The 18,378-nt window shown below is 42.7% G+C and overlaps 2 protein-coding genes across 3 annotated transcripts in view; one reads left to right on the top strand and one right to left on the bottom strand.

Moving 5' to 3' along the window:
• Window positions 1-6,387: 6,387 nt before the first annotated feature.
• SOWAHC (sosondowah ankyrin repeat domain family member C) lies at window positions 6,388-11,381 on the bottom strand. The gene is given in 2 exon segments (XM_019282699.3): window positions 6,388-11,037; window positions 11,040-11,381. Coding segments are annotated over 2 exon segments (1,497 nt in total). The 5' UTR covers window positions 11,292-11,381; the 3' UTR covers window positions 6,388-9,792.
• The window catches only part of SEPTIN10 (septin 10), a 24,860-nt gene continuing 17,857 nt past the window's right edge, over window positions 11,376-18,378 (top strand). For both annotated transcript variants that reach the window (XM_039549466.1, XM_039549471.1), the window contains exons 1-4: window positions 11,376-11,662; window positions 15,334-15,451; window positions 16,154-16,349; window positions 17,792-17,978. In XM_039549466.1, coding sequence (XP_039405400.1) covers window positions 11,423-11,662; window positions 15,334-15,451; window positions 16,154-16,349; window positions 17,792-17,978 — 741 coding nt within the window. In that variant the 5' untranslated portion in view covers window positions 11,376-11,422. The remainder of the gene's footprint in view (window positions 11,663-15,333; window positions 15,452-16,153; window positions 16,350-17,791; window positions 17,979-18,378) is intronic.

Here is an 18,378-nt window from a genome sequence, read left to right as displayed (position 1 = left end):
TTATTCACACAATGGTACAGGGCTTGTACATTAACATGGCTCTTTTGAAGGTAATTACCAGAACATAACAAAAGAAATAAAAGTTGGATGGAGTAACTTCTTGAATATACTCTGTAATCTGTGGACTAATAACTGGTCTGCAATGCCATAATTTGCTGTGACATAGTTTGTGGTATACAAATCATGGAGAACTCTGGCTCTCTATTGCATAATTACGGTAACACTTTATGTTGGCTTAAAAGTACTTATCCTCAGAAAGTCCTTGTTCCCTCCTTTGGCTTTAGAAAGATTAAAAAGAGTAACTGATACAGTAATTTAACTTCTTGATGACCATATTAGTCCTGTAGATCCTGCTCAATCAAGATGCTTATACTGCTGCTGATAAAATACAAGCTGTCTGACACATACCTGCACCAACTTTATTCCTGCACTTGACATGAAAAAAGCATAGTTAAGGTCAAACATAAGGAAGTTCTAGTTAATCATAGTTCTGGAGTGAAGTAGAAGCAATGGACATAAATTAGTGTAATACAGAGCAATTCTCAGAAAAAAAAACCCCTAAGATTTTATTATTATCTCCCTGTGAGACTGCAATTTGCAATTTGCACTACAATTCCATCAGCTGTCTTTTCTGCTTCTGTGCATAATCAGATATAACATCACATGTCATTAAAGAAACAATTATTCTAACAACAGACTAATAAATGCCTTCTGTTAGATGCAGGATTTAGCCAGCAAACATAAATAGACCTTTTACATCAATACCAGTGAGGATTAACAGTGACATTTTTATGTCACCCACTCATTCGTGAATTGCCACATTGTCACTGCAAGCCACAGGGTGGAGGGAAAAAAAAGGAGACAACCAGCAAATGCAAAGTTATCATTCATGGGAGTGAAGAAACTGTGACTATTTAAAGATGTTACTCAAAAATTCCAAAATTAGGAGATATTTGAATCCCACATAAATTCCATATTTAAGATTGTAGGATTGAATATTTAATGAGAATTTGGCTGAGCAGGTTTTGTGGGGTTTTTTTGGGTACAGTACTTCCTACTTATTCACAGTCTTACTGTGTTAACTTGGACAACTCATATACTATTTGTGTGCCTCATATTTCCTCAGGCTTATAATTTTTGGGATATATTTTAGGCAGTATTTCCCATTCTGATATGTGGATTGGAAGCAGTTTAGTAGTGTCTGCAGAGAATCTACAGGCTGCAAAGATCCTAGGGACTGTCGGTGAGGAGCTTCATCCTTTCTTGTATTTGAACAACATCTGAGATTATGGGATACTGACTGTACAATGCCATCAGCAGAAGTTTTGACAGCTTAATGCATTTCCTCCTCTCCCAAGCAATCAATTTCCACTTCTTCAGTATCATTTCCCTGTTGTTTCATTCAATCTCAAGTCAAACAAGCAGGCAAAACCTTCATGAGGCTGCAAATGACCATAAAAAGAAGCCACACTGGCAACATTGCCAACAACTCCATAGCCTACAGCAACAATTCCTTTCCAAGAACACTGGTGGAAAAGCAATATTCTGAGAGCAGTTAATTCTTCATTACTGACCCTCCACTGTAACAGGTCAGAGGGATTTAAACCAGGCACCAGAAAAGGACCCCTGAAGAGCACTAGTGTGGAATGAGGAACACTGAAATCATTCAGTGGTTACAAAGACAGGAGATGTTGCCCTGTACTGCTTTCTCACTGTGTGTACTGGCGTGTTTGAGATGGGTTGCTTTTTTTTTCCATTGTTTTCACAACAGGCATTTCAGTTTGAAGGGTGTGTAGGAAAGCGAACTTCCAAAATGTTAGTCATCTGTAAAGTTACAGTATTCTTACTTTCAACAGGATGTGAGGCAAAGTTTTCCAGAACTTGGATTCAGTTACACAGGGATCAAAAGGGGCTCATTTGTAAGATAATGATGTGGGCAATCCAGTTAGCCAGAAATCCCATTAAGGACCCACTGTAAAAGATACTACTTTTGACATGGTTAATGGAATAATCATTGGAAATTCTGTAAACTATATGCAGTGTTTCTTATTCAAAGCAGAGTATGATTCACAGTGTTGACTTTAAGGTACATAACACTAAAATCATGAAGGAGAAAGTGCGATCTTTTTCTACATTTACCCACCAATTTTAAGTTTTGCCTCTGTTGTAATTAAAATTATGTATGTGGAGACCTTTATTATCAACATAATTTTTGTTCTTTCCAGTCCTGAAATTTCAAGCAGAAAAGGAGAGCTTATGTTTAGTTTTTCCATTTCATTCTTAATAAAGAGATTTCTTTATTTGAAGCATCCCCATTTTCTGAGCCTTATAGATCTATTAATCAATATTTATGCAATTCAAGCTACTAAAAATAGAGAGAGGAAAAAAAAAGGGGGGACGTGTGAGAGGCAGCTAGGAAAGAAGAGGGTAAGTACAGAAGGGATGAAGATGCACAGCACTCCGCTCCCAAGAGCTCTGCACTTTGCCAAGCACCAGCAGCAGACTTTTTCATAGCAGGACTTTGCTACCAAGTGGAAAACCAGTTGCTTTGTTTTTAGCCAGGGTTCCAGTCTAGAAGGAATCACACTTTAATTTAGAATTCTCTGATTTGTTATCTGTTCTGAGCTCAATTGTAAACTTTGCAATGATGTAAAAAATAACAACTGCTATTCTGTACAACTGGTATATCAGAGAGAAAAAAACAGTCCCTCAGTGCATGCAGCAGAAGTCCCTGCTCAATGTTTGCCTGTTTGCAAACATTGCTTCAGATAAATTTACTCCAGATCCAGGAAAAGGTTTGGGTTCTCATTTTATTTAAGCCCCACAAATGTAAACACTGGATAGGCCACTACCACATTTCTCTTGCATACACAAGTTCAAGAACTGCCCAGCACTTTAGTTATCCCAGAAACAAAAATTTGGCTACAAGGAAGCTGAGATTACTGCAGGAACATGAAGCAGACTTTCAATGTCAAGAAAATTTCAAGTTAATACCCAAAAGCCTAATATTTCCTAGCATGCTGACAGCTGTCAGTGACCTACTATACAGCCCTTAAAAAACATACTGTGGCTGTAGCACTGCAAGCTCTTACCCATGACACAACTAACTCATTTTGTGAAGAAAAAACATCCTTAATGAGATATCTTTAAGAACAATGAAGTATTTTATGAACAGATACGATAATCTTGCAGCAACTCTTTTCAGTAGTTTCCTGTAGCTACTGTTCAGTGTTGATCCAACTGATTTCTGTCAGTAGCTGGAGATTAATAACAGACTGTTAACTAGCTATGTCAGCAATATGATATTAATTAGTTATGTCAGCTATATGAGGTACTTGGCACCATTTAACACCAAAAGTCTTCTCAGCCCTCCAGTTTCACCCGTAGTTCAGTTCACGTCATTTATTTACATGTGAAAGAGTGATACCTGTGTAAATGTCCCAGGCAGATGGAACGACGTAGCATCTCTGCTTCCATCCCCATCCAAGGAAGAACTGCCAGCAGCTTCAAAAGGCCTCAGACTTGCCAGTGCTGGAGCCCACACTGTGCAGCTGCAGACTGCAGGGGTGCAGCTACAACACCCATAGGCTGTTCCAGCCAGCCCTGCTGTGACAGAAGAGGGTGTTTCAAGAGGCAGAAGACAAGTGTGAGGTTGGTAGCTAATGGTCCTGCTGCAGGAAGCACCTGAACCAGCAGGATTTACCTGCATTCCTGTAATTATACTGTCCCAAACTGTCACGGTCATTTCCACAAGATGTATCCGTAGTAAGATACTATGCCACAGGTAACAAGGAAAAGACTAGGCAAATATAGATGTCCTTATATATTCAAGTGTTACAAACATGTTTTCTGGTACTTTGATGGTTTATATCATGCAAGTGTATGTCCAGTGAACAGAGACATCTTTATAGTCTGCACAGTTAATTTTGTCTTTCTGTATTTAAAGCAGTAAAAGGGACAGCACCTCTTTAGTACGAAATGTCCCAAGGGATTTCTGTGCCTCAACATATACTACAGGCATCCTTTATCTCTTTTTTAAAAGGAAAAAAAAAAAAACCAAACCAAACCCACTTCCAGAATAGCCAACAGCTCCACCCAACCAACCATCACTCCACCCAGCTTCAGAAAGAGACACCTCTTTTTTATGCCCACCCTACTACCAGTTTCTCAGGCACTCTTAAGGAACTGCAAAGTGAAATAACAGGGAGAGCTCAACAGCCAGCCAGCAAAAGTGAAAGGCTTCTGGCTCCAGCAGAGAAGTACTGAGGAAATGCCCAGATACAGCCCATGTGACTGAATTATTCTGGTTGTTAGTAGCATTTGAGATTAGGTTTACAATGTCTCTTTTCATGGCCAAGGGTTGATGCAAGGATACATTCTACAGGCTTTCTGCTTTAGCCTGATAGCAGTCAGCTGCAATCATTTACCTGCACTGATGCAGAGCCATGCAAGGACCTGGGTCTGTCCACTTCTGTCACTCTTGGCAGTCCCACTGCGGGTTTGCCAAATGCCTCTTAGTGAAATAAGGGCAGGTTAAAATAGATTCCTGTGACTTGCCCCCAGGAACCCAGGGGAGGGGACAGTTTACAGCTGTCTGTGCAGAAGGGTAGGTGCATGTAAACACACTACAATGGCTCGTTTGGCATGGCTGGTCTACCTGAAAGAACACAGAATGCTTTTGCACCTTGACCTATTACCTGCTCTAAGGGCATCTCATGTGCCACTAGCAGCTTCACTCCTGGTAAAAGTCTCAGAACATGGTTTCTTCAGGTTTTACCACGGGAGATGAACTACCTAACTTTTAACAGTTTTATTAAAAGCAAACACAAAACCTGCTGTGTTGGCTCAATTTTTCCAATAATGAGTGCACATTAGGACACATCAACACTAAATTTGGCTAAACCGAAAAATCATAGGAGATAAGTTCTGGAACATGTTCATCATTCATGATGTTTCATTATAACAAAACTAGGATTCAAAACCTTGTTTCATTTTTTTCTGTCAAACTGTTCACAGTTTAACACAGACTGAAAAGCTAGTTCCTCTCCTAAAACCTTCTATTAAACTCAGACTTCTTCCTTCTTTGCACACTCTGATGAGGATGTGAAGAAATGAAAGTATGTACCTTTTGTTTTTTCAATGCCAACAAGGAAATGAAATGCACAAATCAACTACTTTTAGTAGTTAGTTTAGTGTATTGCCTTCAGGTTCATATGCATTCCATATAACTCAAGGTGTATTAAGTCAGGCCTGTAATCTCCTTAGCCCTCCCTTCTAGCTAATGGAAAAATAAGCTAGCAATGCAATGCTGAAAGGCTTCTCTTCCACTGAGAAGCCTGAAGTTACACTGGGCTATTCTGATGTACCAGGACTGTGCTGCAACAGCTGTAGCTACACTCAACACAAGAGTTGTTTGTGCTTTTGCAAACAGTACTAGTCACACTAAGAAATGTTAGTAAGAGGGCCAACTAAAATACTTAGCATCAGACATTAATTTATGTTAGAGCTCTCAGCAAGCCATCTCTCTCAACTATTACTCTTGGAGAAGGGACATATGTTTTGATACAAATTTCTAAAGAACTAGTCAAGCCATCGCATGACCAGCAAGCTTCCTGTAGACTGCTTTCCTCCACTTCCCCCATAACCTCAGCTGCTTCCACATGCCTCAGTTCTCTCCTAAGTTTCCAAGAACACTTCCTCCTCCCTTCTTCTCTCACTTGTGTCACCATACTACTGATTTAGGGTTGCTCGGCTTGGAGCTGCATGCATCCTGATCCACCAGCATGGTAACAGCTGAGACTTTTTTCAGTTTAAGCACAAATCTGGATGTCTGCTAGGAGCTACTGGCCACATGATGTTTCAACATATCTTCTGGTAAGGCAACACCTTCAAAGAACTTTTAGATACACCAAAATCCCCTAGTCTAGCTTGGTAATGAAACTTCCCTTTACAGTAGCCACCAGCTGTAGTTAAGACACATTACAAAATACCTTAATCCTAAACCTTTTTTAATTAGGTGTTGACCTTTACACAGTGACTAAAACTAAGTATTAGTCTTTCCAGAGTCAGAGATATTAAGCTGCACAGAAGTAAGGTCAGGATGCTATTTTAAGTTAAGCAATGCCATTCTCCCAGGCCCTTATTTAGACATACTTGTCTACCATAAAAATTGTTGTGTCTTCATTTACTTTGACATGAGCTATTAGAAAGTAGATGCCAAAGAAAAATGTTACTGTCTTGCAAACAACTCTACCGTATTTTTTCCATGTCTTACTGCTTGAGTGCTAGACAGCAACAAACATCCTGATGATTAAAAAAAACCAACACAAAACAGTAGATAGTTTTAACAGCCAATACGCACCTAAGTATGTAGCATACAGGAGACAATTCAGAGCATTCATGGGCTCTTTTTATTTCGTAAAACTAAAGCTTACAGATTCTCAACTCATAACCATTCACAGAGACAACCACAAAAAGTGTATTAATAAAACCCAACAGGCTTCCAGGCCTCTAAAATTTTTCAAACATAAAGTACAAAAAAAGATACTACGTGTTTACATTACAGTCTTGCTGCCTTACACACCATCATAAAAAGTGAACAAACACATTCAGTAACTTCAGGCGTACCATTAAAAAGATACCAGGTTAGTGCTCTGGTTTTCTGTACCATACAACTTTATTTCAGTCACATCTTTCTAGGCAAAGTATCCAAAATATTTGACTCAAGCATACCTTTAGACTGCAAATATACTGAAATAGGGCATCGAGTCTTTCCTGTCTCAAAAAAACCCCAATAAGTTTTAGCTCATGTTATAAAAAGCAACCATGTGGAATGTAACAAGTCATAATGTGAAATCAAAGTGCTTTATTCCCATAGCGCAGACAGATATGAGTGGTTATCCAGCCATTCCTTAGTATATCTCAAACACCAAAAGAGGTATTTGCTCTGTTGCATCCCACCTTGCAAAGACCTTTGGACCACTACGGTGAAATTTCATTAACTGACAACTAAACAGTATCAGTGGACCAGCAATTTCACTTCGATACTTCAAATAATGAGTTATAATTAGGCATCTTTTTATTATTTTTCAAGTTCCCTTAATAATTTGCAAAGTTCTACTGTATTATGCAACATTATATTCCAGTTAGTCTCTTAAAATCCCAAGGTATGCTCTATTTGAAACCCTCAAATTATTTCCCCAGAACCCAATAGCTGTCTAAGACTCAGTATTTTTGTGCAATTCTTTGCTGTTTGCATGTGAAGAGAGAAACACTTCACCCAACAGCCTGTATGAAAGAACTACAAACTCTCAAAGCAGAGAACAACTTTAATAAGTTTTGGACATCAGTAGTTGCATGGAATATGTACTCAATTCAGACATGCCCATACTGAAGAGTACTCACGTTTTAAGTGTTCAGTCAGAAAACTTCCTTCCTACAGAAGTCTAAAAACCTATTTATCTTCCAGAGAGAAGGAAGTTTAAGACTTAGGAATTTAATTCTCTTTTCTGTTACAACAGAATTAGCTCTATGTTATAATGTGTATGATTTATCCCCCCCGTTTCAGACACCCCACTGTACATGTCTACAGTTTAAACGAGGAGGACTGAGGGAAAATTTCTGGTCCCGTCCCACAGACATAAAGACAAAGTGCTTTGCAAGACTGACTTTATCCATCGCATTTGTGGCAACCAACCCAAAATGAAGGCACATGAAATCTATAACACTATAGCTTATAAATTGTAAACTAAAGCTGAACCTCTCTATAATTTCTAGTCTTTTTGCACAAAAGTAATGACCAGCACCTATGCAGAGGTTCTACTTTTTTTTTAATGTAGCTTTTCCCAGAAATAGTTAAGTGTCACTTCCATGCCTGTGCAAACACTGTCATTTATTAGCATTTGACATGAAGTGCAGAAACTGGTTGTTTATCTGCATGGAAAGTCTGATGCCAATGCATCAGTAGCACTTCCTTCCCGTTGCTACAAGAAATGTAAGTCACTAGCAACAGCCACAGAGAGCTGTTACCTCAAAAGTGCACACTCCCAGCAGCAGTTTTCCTGTGAGGTGTTCTACAGCTTGTGCCATGCATTTAATCAGTGTCTCAAATTTGGATTTTAACATGTCAAAGCCTATCTACTTTTGGTTAGTTACAGGCCAGGCACGCACATGCATCTTAAGGAAGCCAACTAGAAACATGCTTTGACAGATGCTGCATTGAAACTGGCCATACCTTAACAACTAAACACAGATGAGCTGCTACACTGGGTAGCATTCAGGATCCAGGGTGAGCTCAGTACCTCTTACGGAAAGCCGAATATGGATATAAATCTGCCTCCTAGATTTCACTGGAACTGCTACCTTTAAAGCAGAGAAACAAGATTCAAGGTTTCCAACAGTTTTAGCAGACGGATAGGCTCATCAATCAGATTAAGACTTACTGGGTTGTCAAACAACAGTTCAAAGCCTTGGCTATCACTTCTCTACAAATACAGGTTTAAAAGAACTCAAACACCACTGCCATCACTTAACTAGAACATGCAATTATGCTGTTTCATTCAGAATGATAAACAGGGATATAGTTTTGGAATTCTACTTTTTCATCCTATGTGTGAATTCACACACCTGCTTTGTTTTTTCTTCCCCTCACTTTTATTTTTTCTCCATTTCCACGCAGTGTCAGTTGAAGGGATTGGCACACAAGTTACTAGAGAACACAGACCTGTAGCTACTACATTACAGAACCAAATTAGAGTTTCATGAAGATTTCATGCAATGGTGTCTGTGCTCTTTCATTCTAAAAGAGAACGACTTTCACAGGTAACACATACAACACAATTTTCTGATTTTAAATGCAGTATGCAGTGAGTTACACAAGGAACATTAACAAGAATTGACCAGACTTAATAACTGGAACTGCGCTAGGTCTGGCACCTGAGAATTCACAGTGATTAAAATAAAATTGCTTTGCCTAAGACAAAACAAAAGATACAAATATATATAAAAAGTCTATGCTTGTATTGTCTTGTATTAGTATTCCAACAGCGATAAGCAAGCTCAGTAGTACCTCAGACAGCAAAGACTTCTGCACATGGTTAACTTTATTCATTGCTTGCAGTGCAATGGAATTTAAAAAAAAAAATTAATAATATATTCATGATGTCAAATCAAGCAATTTTCAATGCATAAAGTCAACACAGGCTCAACTCTTTGATGGATTGAAGCTTGGATTCTGACAGGAAACCATTCTCTACCATCTCAGTTTGTGTACCCAACCCCACATTGTGCCAGGTGGTATTGCTGTTAAAGAGAAACTTAAGGTATACTTGTATATTGCTGAGGTGTTCTGACATACGAAGTTGTTTGCTAATAGTTTATAGTACCAGTTGATAACATAAGAGTAAAGCATTTGCACTTTTCTTTCCCCCACTCACCTCACTAATCCTAGTAGATCCACTAACACAGGTTTATGATCCCAAAGCCTGCTTTTAGACAGAAAGGACCACAGCTTTTAAACACCCCAGCGTTTCTCAACCCACCCACTGCCTCCCATTTCAGCACCGAGGGCCCAGCTGAAGCAGCTGCTCTCGGGAGCTGTGGGCTCCCAGAGCCCTGCTGACCTGCTGGGCTCACTGACACTGAACTGGGAGTTAAAGGAAGATACTCAGGACCCATCTGGCCGGAGTCCATGAGTGTAGATGAGCACCCACTCGTACCTGCCTCACCTTCTGCGCTACACCTGAGGGCACTTTGGTCCGTGCATTCACCTCCCAGACCTCATGCTCCCTGGCCTTATCCAAACACGTTGGACTTCGGCCTGAGCTTGAATGATGATTTCAGGGATTTCTCCTCATGCTCTTCCTCCTCAGTGTCACCACGAAAGGAGGGTGTGTTGTGGATGATCTGAGTCCTGAAGCGGATCTTATTAAGCCGAGGCTTCATCCGTCCGCTGCCAGAGGCTTTCCTGGTCATCTCCTTGCCTTTGCCTGGCACCGCTGCCCCATCGGTGCCTTCAGCTTCCTCCCCAGTGCCGTGGTGGTGGTGGGAGAGCCGGTAGTTCATGAGATTAGATGGCAACACCTTGGAGAGTCTCCAGCGCCCGCTCCCATTGCCAGCATTCCCTTCCTCCTCCTCCTCCTCCTCCAGGGCCCCCACGAGGTTCCGCATGTCCCCCGAGGTGCCCTGGTGCAGGTACTGCGCAGCCTTGCGCCCGCTGTAGTCGCGGATGTCCACGTCGGCGTCGTAGGCTCCCACCAGCAGCTTCACGACCTCGGCGTGGCCGTGCATGGCGGCGATGTGCAGCGCCGTGTGCCCGCCGCTCGTGCGGGCGTTGATGTCCACGGGCAGCCCGTGCCGCTGGGCGAAGTTGACCAGCGTAGCCAGCAGCTCCTGCCGCCCGTGCTTGGCGGCCCAGTGCAGCACTGTGAAGCCGGTGATAAAGTCCCGCTTGCAGAGCAGCGCCGGCTCGCAGCTCAGCAACCCCTCCAGGCTCTCCCACCGCCCGTCCGAGGCCGACAGCATCCAGGCGTGCTCCAGGGGGTCCAGTGCCACGGAGCCGGTGGTGCTCCCCTCCTCCTCGGCGGAGGACGAGGCCACCGAGGCACTGTCCGAGTCGCGGCCGCGGCCCCCGCCGGGGAGAGCGCCGCGCTTCAGCTGGGGAGAGCTACCCCGCGCCGCCTCCCGCAGGCTCCGGCGGCCGCCGCCCTGCGCCGCCGCCCCGGGGGCTCCCTCCGCCGCCCCCGTCTCGTCCACCGGCGGGGGCCGCCCCGGGCCCGCGGCTACCGCGGTCTCCTCACCGCCGCCGCCTCCGCTGCGCCCGGGCGGCGGCCCCCGCCGGGAGCCCCTCCGATGGCCTCCAGCCACCGCCGGGCTCGGCCGGGGCGGCTCGCCCCGCTGCCCTGCGGGCTGAGGGCGGCTGCCGGCATCATCGCCTGTTGCCGGCGGCGTCTCCTCAGCGCCTGCCCGTGGGGAGGGCGGCGAGTTCGGCTGCTCCGCGCTGTTCTCCGCCGCAGGCTCCTGCTCCCCGGGGTCAGGGGGGCTGCGGCGGCGGGGGGTTCCGGGGCACAGTACCGGCGGCGGAGGTGCACGTACTTGACGCCGGTGTCGGGCTCCTGGCGCACGGTGGCCACTGCGTTGACCAGCTCCTTGAAGCGGTGCCGGGCGGCGCCGCGGCGGGAGGGCTCCGCGGGGTTCAGCCAGTCCCGGAAATGCTCCAGCAGCTCCGCGTTGCGCGCCCGCCCGCCCCGCGCCGCCAGGAACCGCACCACTGACTCCTGCTGCAGCTCCGCCATCGCCGCCGCTACCCCATCGCGCCGCCGGCGCTCCTCCTGCTGCTACTGCCGCTGCTGGTGATGGTGGTGGCAGTGGGTGGTGCGGGCGCGGCAGAGCCGCCGCTGCCCGAGCCCCTCCTCCCGGCGGAGCCATGCCCGGCAATCACTGCCGCGGGCGGCGGCACCGCGCCGCCCTCCGGCCGGGAGGCGCCCACCAACAGCACCCGCCTCGGCGGCGGAGCCACAGCGCATCCCTCCTCGCGCTCCTCCCCGCCGCGTGGCTCTCCCCTTCGGTGGCAGCTTCGGCCGCGCCTTTGCCTCCCTGCTCTCCTCCCTCCTTCTCTGCCTCGCCTGGCGGGGTCATGGCTGCTCCCGATGCCGGTCGGCACGCGGTAAGTCCTCTCCGCGGTGGGGGGGGGGGGCGGCTGGTGAGCAAGCCCCTGCCCTGGGGGTGAGCCCGGCGCGGCTGAGGGGACGGAGGGGCCCGGCAGCGCCCGCACCAGGAGGGGAAGGAGGACGGCGGTCACACCGTGCGAAGAGGTGGAAGTGCCACCTGCATCTCGCTACGGGAACCGGGCGCTGCCCCGGCTCCGTGCTGGGCGCTGGTGAGGGTCGCGTCAGGTCGGGTTAGCGGCAGAGATGAAGGCTCCTTCCTCACGCCGTCTAGTTCCCAGAGCTGCCAGGCTTTTAGGACACTTGTTGTTAAAGGAACTTGTTTTCAGATGCCGCCCTTCTTAGCGCTCCCGTGGCGTATCGCGTATTCCAAGTAATAAGTTGAATCTTGGCTATTGAAGAATTACTTCTCCGTAATGGCAAAGCTGTCAACTTTATGTTCTGCAGACATTGAGCCCATCCACACGGCAGCACGTGCCCTTGGAATGTAGTTCCTGTGTCTGTTTGGGGCACAGGAAGAACCACATTTGGGCTGCCCATGGGCAGGAAGAACCACTTGGGGCTCGGAAGAACCACATTTGGGCTGCCCATGAGCACGTTAATGTGGTGATGTCCACCCTGGCGGCTGAGGGCATGGCATCCTTCCCAGGGCCTCCGCGTAGCTGCCTGGGGCTGGCGGGACCATCACCTTCTGCATAAGCACACATTGATTACGGTTTTCTTCAAGTTTTGGAGGGCAAATTTCAGTCACCTCTACAAGCCCAGTAGCAAGCTAGTTTCTTGCTTGGACTGCTGGTCTGGTTCTGCAGAGGCTTATGCAGAGTGGTAGTAGTCTGAGACCTAGCTTTTGCTTCGGAACGGCATGGTGTTGCGAGCTTTTAGCCAGAAATATGTGGCAATTTTAAAAGAAAATAATTTTTTTAGTTTCTTTCTGAAAGAAAGAATAATTTTTAAATGTTGCACTGTCTCAGGCTATGGGGTTTTTTTATGCTGTTTTTAATGGGCAAGACAACTTTATATAAACCAAATATTTGATTAAATCATAGAATTGTAGAATGGTTTGGGTTGGAAGTGATCTAAAAAAGATTGTCTGGTTCCAACCCCCCTGCTCGGGGCAGGGACAGTTTTTGCTGAACCGGGTTGCTCAGGGCCCCATCCAGTGTAATGAATCTGGAGAAATCCAGACAAATTAGCTCAACCTTTGAAAAAGAGGTTGAGGGAAGGAATGAGATGCGATTTAGATCAGTTAGGTGATCAATTAGGTGATATTTCTTTGGAAGCAGTAAGAATGCGGGTATCATGTGGTCAGTTTTGTGGACTTAATTTCTCTGCATATTTGTTAGACAATAGCAGAGTGAAGCTGTATGAGGTGCTGATGTTAGGGACAAACAGCCGATGTCCTTGGAAAATCTCAGAAGGAAAAATGTAGGCTACTTTTTTTCTATTAAGAGAATGCTTCAGTTGTGGTCAGGTGGAATAGGTTTACACAGTGATTCTTCCATAAGGAAGGGAGGTGGTGTGCTGAATAAGGGCTCGCTGCTTGGTAGGCAGCAACAATTTACACACTGAGACAAGGTACTTCTATTTCTTTATTCTAGTTTGTGCAAAGTAGGGTGCTAGGTGATAACCCACAAAGTGCTAGCTGCCCAGTCATCAAAACTACATTTACACATTTTAGCAAGCCGGGAGATCAAGGGTCATTGGCTACTAGTTGCATAGTTTTCTTAATTAGTGTTCTACCTTCTATTGGTTTGTGATTCTCTCGTTTGTCATGCTACTTAGGCCACACTTGGAATCTTTCTCTTCTTTTGAGTTGGTGGGTTTCTTGAGTTGGTGGTCCACGAGTTGGTCACAATCTCCTCCTGCCAAAATTGCCTTGGAGCTGAGTTAGTTGGAGCTGATTTCAGCATAGTTGCTGAGTTGGCTTTGTTAGTTTCTTCCTTATATTGGGAGTTCTGCCAAATGTCCTTGTGGCCTGTAAATTTTGCATTCTTTGTGTCCGGTATCATTAACACATCCTTCTCTCCAAGCTTTGTTAACCTCCCCCAGCTCTGAGATCACTGAGGCGTGTCAAGTCCTAACCTTAACAAGGCAATTCTACTGACAAAGTAATTTATCTTTCTAACACCTGGACATCAGAAGGAAATAAATTTATTCCTGCGACAGTTTTTTTGTTGGAGTGTTACGAATGGCAGTGCAGTGGTTTTGAGGGTAGCCCAGCACGGTTGGGATTTCACCTGGTGACATGAAGATGAAGGGCGTCCTTTCTGCACTCATGCTGAGCCTCTTGCACTGGTTTTTGGTGTGGAGACTGAATAGTTTGTGTTAGAGGAGCTGTCTTATATTAGTGGCAATAGAGGTGCTTTGAGGATCAGACTGAGTAGCTAGAGTTCTTAGATGTGCCGCCACTCTGTCTCAGATACACTTGTCTTTAAATGGACAGGATACTGACAGTTTTCAGTGTCTCTCTGCGCTTTTTAATAGTAATTGTTTTCTGGTAGAAGGCTTGAGAAATTTTGTTTTCAGACATGCTTTGAATGTACTTTTTTTAATATCCAGAGATGTCGTATTTTCTCTTTAAATTGTTCACTTTGCATATGCATTTTCCCTCATGTTAGTCTAAAATGGAATTATCTGATTATAGTAGTCAAAAATGAGAGTTGGTGCAGTTAGTGCAGTGTAGTCTGTAGTCCCATACAAGGAAGTCCTGTGCAAATCAAGAAGAGGATGGGTATTTGCTGTGAGGAATGTCCACATCCTTTTATCTACAATAATTCTGAGTCTTGCTATGCATACCTATTAGGAAAGGTGCTACTTTTATGGGCTTTAAGTGCTAAATTAAAAAATTTCCTGCTGTTAACTGTGTGCATGTTCACAGGAAACAGTAATGGTTTCCAATTCCATGTGGATTGGAAATAAAAGAGAAAGAATAGCATGGACCTGTCACCGTTTCTACTTCTGATATGTAATGTTTGTTTAAAAATACAGTTCATTTGTGTGAACCAAGATATTTTGTTTCGCCTTATGCATTTTTAGTATGCTCACTGCCTTGATGTCCTGGTTCTAGATTGCTAGCTGATGTTTGAAAAGGAATGTGCACGTTTAGATATTTCTAATGAAATCAATATAATGCTATCTCAGAGTTCTGGTGCATATAATGAGTGTGGATAATGTATTAGTTTACCTAAATAGCAATTTCAGTTCCAGCTCCTCAGAATGAGTTCCGTTTGATAACACGCACCTTCCTCTGATTAATTATGTTCTCTATTTTGAATTGTGATGTTTAGATTGTTTTTAATACTTTTTCCTAATTTCTAGGAGCAAACCAACTGTGATCTATTTTCTCCCTACATTTTTCAGTTTACATTTTCAGTTGGACTTGTCTACTTTATTTCATTCATGTTTCATAAGGTTGTTTGGTTGGGGGTTTTTTTGTTGGTTTTTTTTGGGTTTTTTGCAAAACCTGGACTTTATTTTAAGCCTGCAAATTGTCCTGTAAATTTTAATTTTTTCTCAAATCATGGAAAAAAGCTGATTTGACAGGTCTTTTTTTCCCCAGATTTTGGCTTTTCTTTGTTGCATGTGAAATCATAAGGAATGAGTTCTAGCTTTCTAGTAGAATTAATTTGTTGCCATGGTTAACTGATATTTTAAAATTATTTTTCTGTAGCAAAATGATGGCTGTCGAACTTTGTCCTTGTCTGCACATGTTGGGTTTGATAGCTTACCTGACCAACTGGTTAGGAAATCCATCAAGCATGGCTTCTGCTTCAACATTCTTTGCATTGGTGAGTAGTATCTGGGTGCTTTAAGGCTTTAGTGGTATACCCAAATTAGGAAGTGACTGAAATTTAAATCCAGTTGTGGTGTTAAACAGTTTCTTTAATGTTAAGCATGCACTATAATCCCACCCCTTGTCCCAGCTTTGTTTATTTATATTCATTCTTTGGGTTAGTATATAGCATTTTTGTAAACAATGCGAAGACCAAAAAATGTTGAAAATGGATGCCAGTTATTTATTCATTTATCAGCAGCCTTTTGGATTCTTTTGAGTAAACTGGGCTTACACTCGTAACAAAGAGCTTCAGATTAAAAAAATTCTAAAATTCCCAGGTGGTATTACTGTAGTGTTTTTATACTTATTAAATGCTTTGCTCTAGTATTTTACCCTTATTCTTAAAAACCCTTTGTTTAATCTCTGTTTTCACAGCTATCTACTTAACTTTTTTAAATCTATAGGAAGTTAATTCTCACTTTTAAAGAAATCAGTGTCAAGGTACTGTTCTGCTCACTACTCATTAGCTGGTAATTTACCCTTATATGTAGGATGAAAAAAAAAAAGAAAATATATTTTGTGCTCACTAAAAGAATGCACAAATACATTTTGCTCAGAGAAATCAGTTGAGAAGTTTTTGTGTACAATTTCTGTGCTTATTATGTGTTTATTTGATGTGCAAAATGTCTTCCCAAACCCTTCTGTTTACCTTCAGGGGAAACTGGAATTGGGAAATCAGCCTTGATGAGCAGTTTGTTTAACACCAATTTTGAGGATGCTCCATCAACACATTTTCTGTCAAGTGTACAACTTAGAGCCCAGACTTGTGAACTCCAGGAAAGTAATGTTCTTTTGAAGCTGACCATTGTAAAAACAGTGGGATTTGGTGACCAGATGAACAAAGCAGATAGGTAAGTGCCCTCTTGTCACTATGTTATGCTGAAGTTTTGGTCTCAATTGCCAGCTGATTTTTCTTTGGGCTTTGTAGTAAGTGGTTGTCTTACATGTGTTCCAAATAGATGGTTAACTTTCTCCCTGTGTGTCAAAGTAAACCTAGTTGTCTTTCATGTAGGAAGCTATTTTATAAATCAGATGAACTCTGCCCCTTTCTTTATGGATATAATCCTTTATAAATGTATGTACATGCAGTAGTATCTTTTGGGGTGGAGAAAAGCAGGGAGGTCAATAGGAGGGTTTTTAAACAGCCAAGCAGATTATAAAGTACTGTATATTATATAGATTAGATCTACAGGGTTTTTAACAATTTGACTGTAACATGTTGAAGACCTTAAACTGAAAGTAACATCATGTGGATTACCAAAGGCCTTTTTTTTTTTTTTTGGACAGCTGAGTTGGGAGATGCAGAGGCAGCACACTGGTGGCTTTCAGAACTTTTTTGAGTCTCTGCTTTTGTGAATTTAAGGTTTTACAGTACTGAACTGTCTCAGCAGATTTTGTTTCTTTCACCTTAATTGTAAAGAATTTATGCTATATGAGTACCTAAATGGAGGTACTCATATAATAAAAGAAGGTTAGTCGCATTTATCATGAGAGCTATGCCTTATGATATGACTCAATAATAGCTACTGCTAGTGAATTGGATGAAGGAGATGCAAGCAGGTACTAGTATAGGTATCAGAGGTTTTGGTGTGTGGTATAGGAGGTGCCTTTTCATTCTTTTAATTTTTTATGCAACACTTGCTTCTGGATTTTAATAGCATTTGATCTGGTTTATAAACTTTGTGTAGCAGAAGAAATGTAAGGGTGCACTGCTTCTACATCTAGCGAAACTTTCTTTTTGAAAGCACATTAGAATCTGGTTTTAAGTAGGATAAAGTATACTTAAACTGTACTTACTATAAATAAGATTTATTTTCTCTAACATTTCTCATTTTAGTTTTTGTCTGTTGTTTAAGAGCTCTCTCATGCACAGTACTTCAGAAGATAAAGTTCATCCTGTTTCTTGGTACTATTAGTTGCACATTCTTTCTTTTCTTCTACCTAAGAGGTTTTTGTGTCTTTCTTAAATATAAGAGTTTTTTATTTCGACAGCTCAATGGCAAAAGTTTAAAAACATCACTTGGGAAGTTCGATTATAATCATAATTAACTTTTTGTAGCTTTTTTCACTAATGGCAGCTAAGAAGTGTTTTGTCTGTATTAGATGCACAATTCTTTTTTGAGTAGCTTTTCAGAAATTAAGATTAGTCTGTACATGTAATTTTCTGCCCTACTTGAGCAGCCTTTTGACATGTAAAGCAAAAATCCATGGAACAATACAAGAGAATTCCCTTCTTAGTCTGTCTCTGTTTAGGAGTAGCTAATACCTGGTTGTTAAATTTTATTTCCTACAGCTATCAGCCTATAGTGGATTATATAGATGCACAGTTTGAAGCCTATCTCAAGGAGGAACTGAAAGTTATACGTTCTTTATTTAGCTACCATGATACTCGCATCCATGTCTGCCTCTATTTCATTTCACCTACAGGCCGTTGCCTAAAAACCATAGATTTGTTAACTATGAGAAGCCTAGACAGTAAGGTAAGACTTAGAAACAGTTCCAAGAATTTGTCTTACTTTCTAAAGCATCTTGTAGCTTTTAGGTCCACTACCACCTTTCAGTTCTATATTGATGTGTTTGGTTTTGTAATTTTTTTTGGCACTGGTATACTTCAAGTTCAGAATAAATGGGCTCTGCAAGTAGCTTGCAGTTCATCACTTGTTTATTTACAAGTCAAAAGGAGAGAGACATCCAGCAAGAACATTGAAAAAAGAAGCATAACAAAGTTTGAAAAAATAGTAAAAAAGGTAGAACCACAGCAACTTTACTTTTATTAAACTGTAAACATCGTAGTGAGATTGGATAGGGTACCTTCCATAAGTGCTGTAGTATTTCTAATTAAGCTTGTTTCTAGTTTTGGGGCTGCTGGAAAGTTGGCAT

Source organism: Corvus cornix, chromosome 1 (assembly GCF_000738735.6).
Source record: "Corvus cornix cornix isolate S_Up_H32 chromosome 1, ASM73873v5, whole genome shotgun sequence".
Classification (NCBI taxonomy): Eukaryota; Metazoa; Chordata; class Aves; order Passeriformes; family Corvidae; genus Corvus; species Corvus cornix.
Note: the sequence above shows the minus strand (reverse complement) of the source record. Positions and strands in the feature narration are given on the sequence as shown.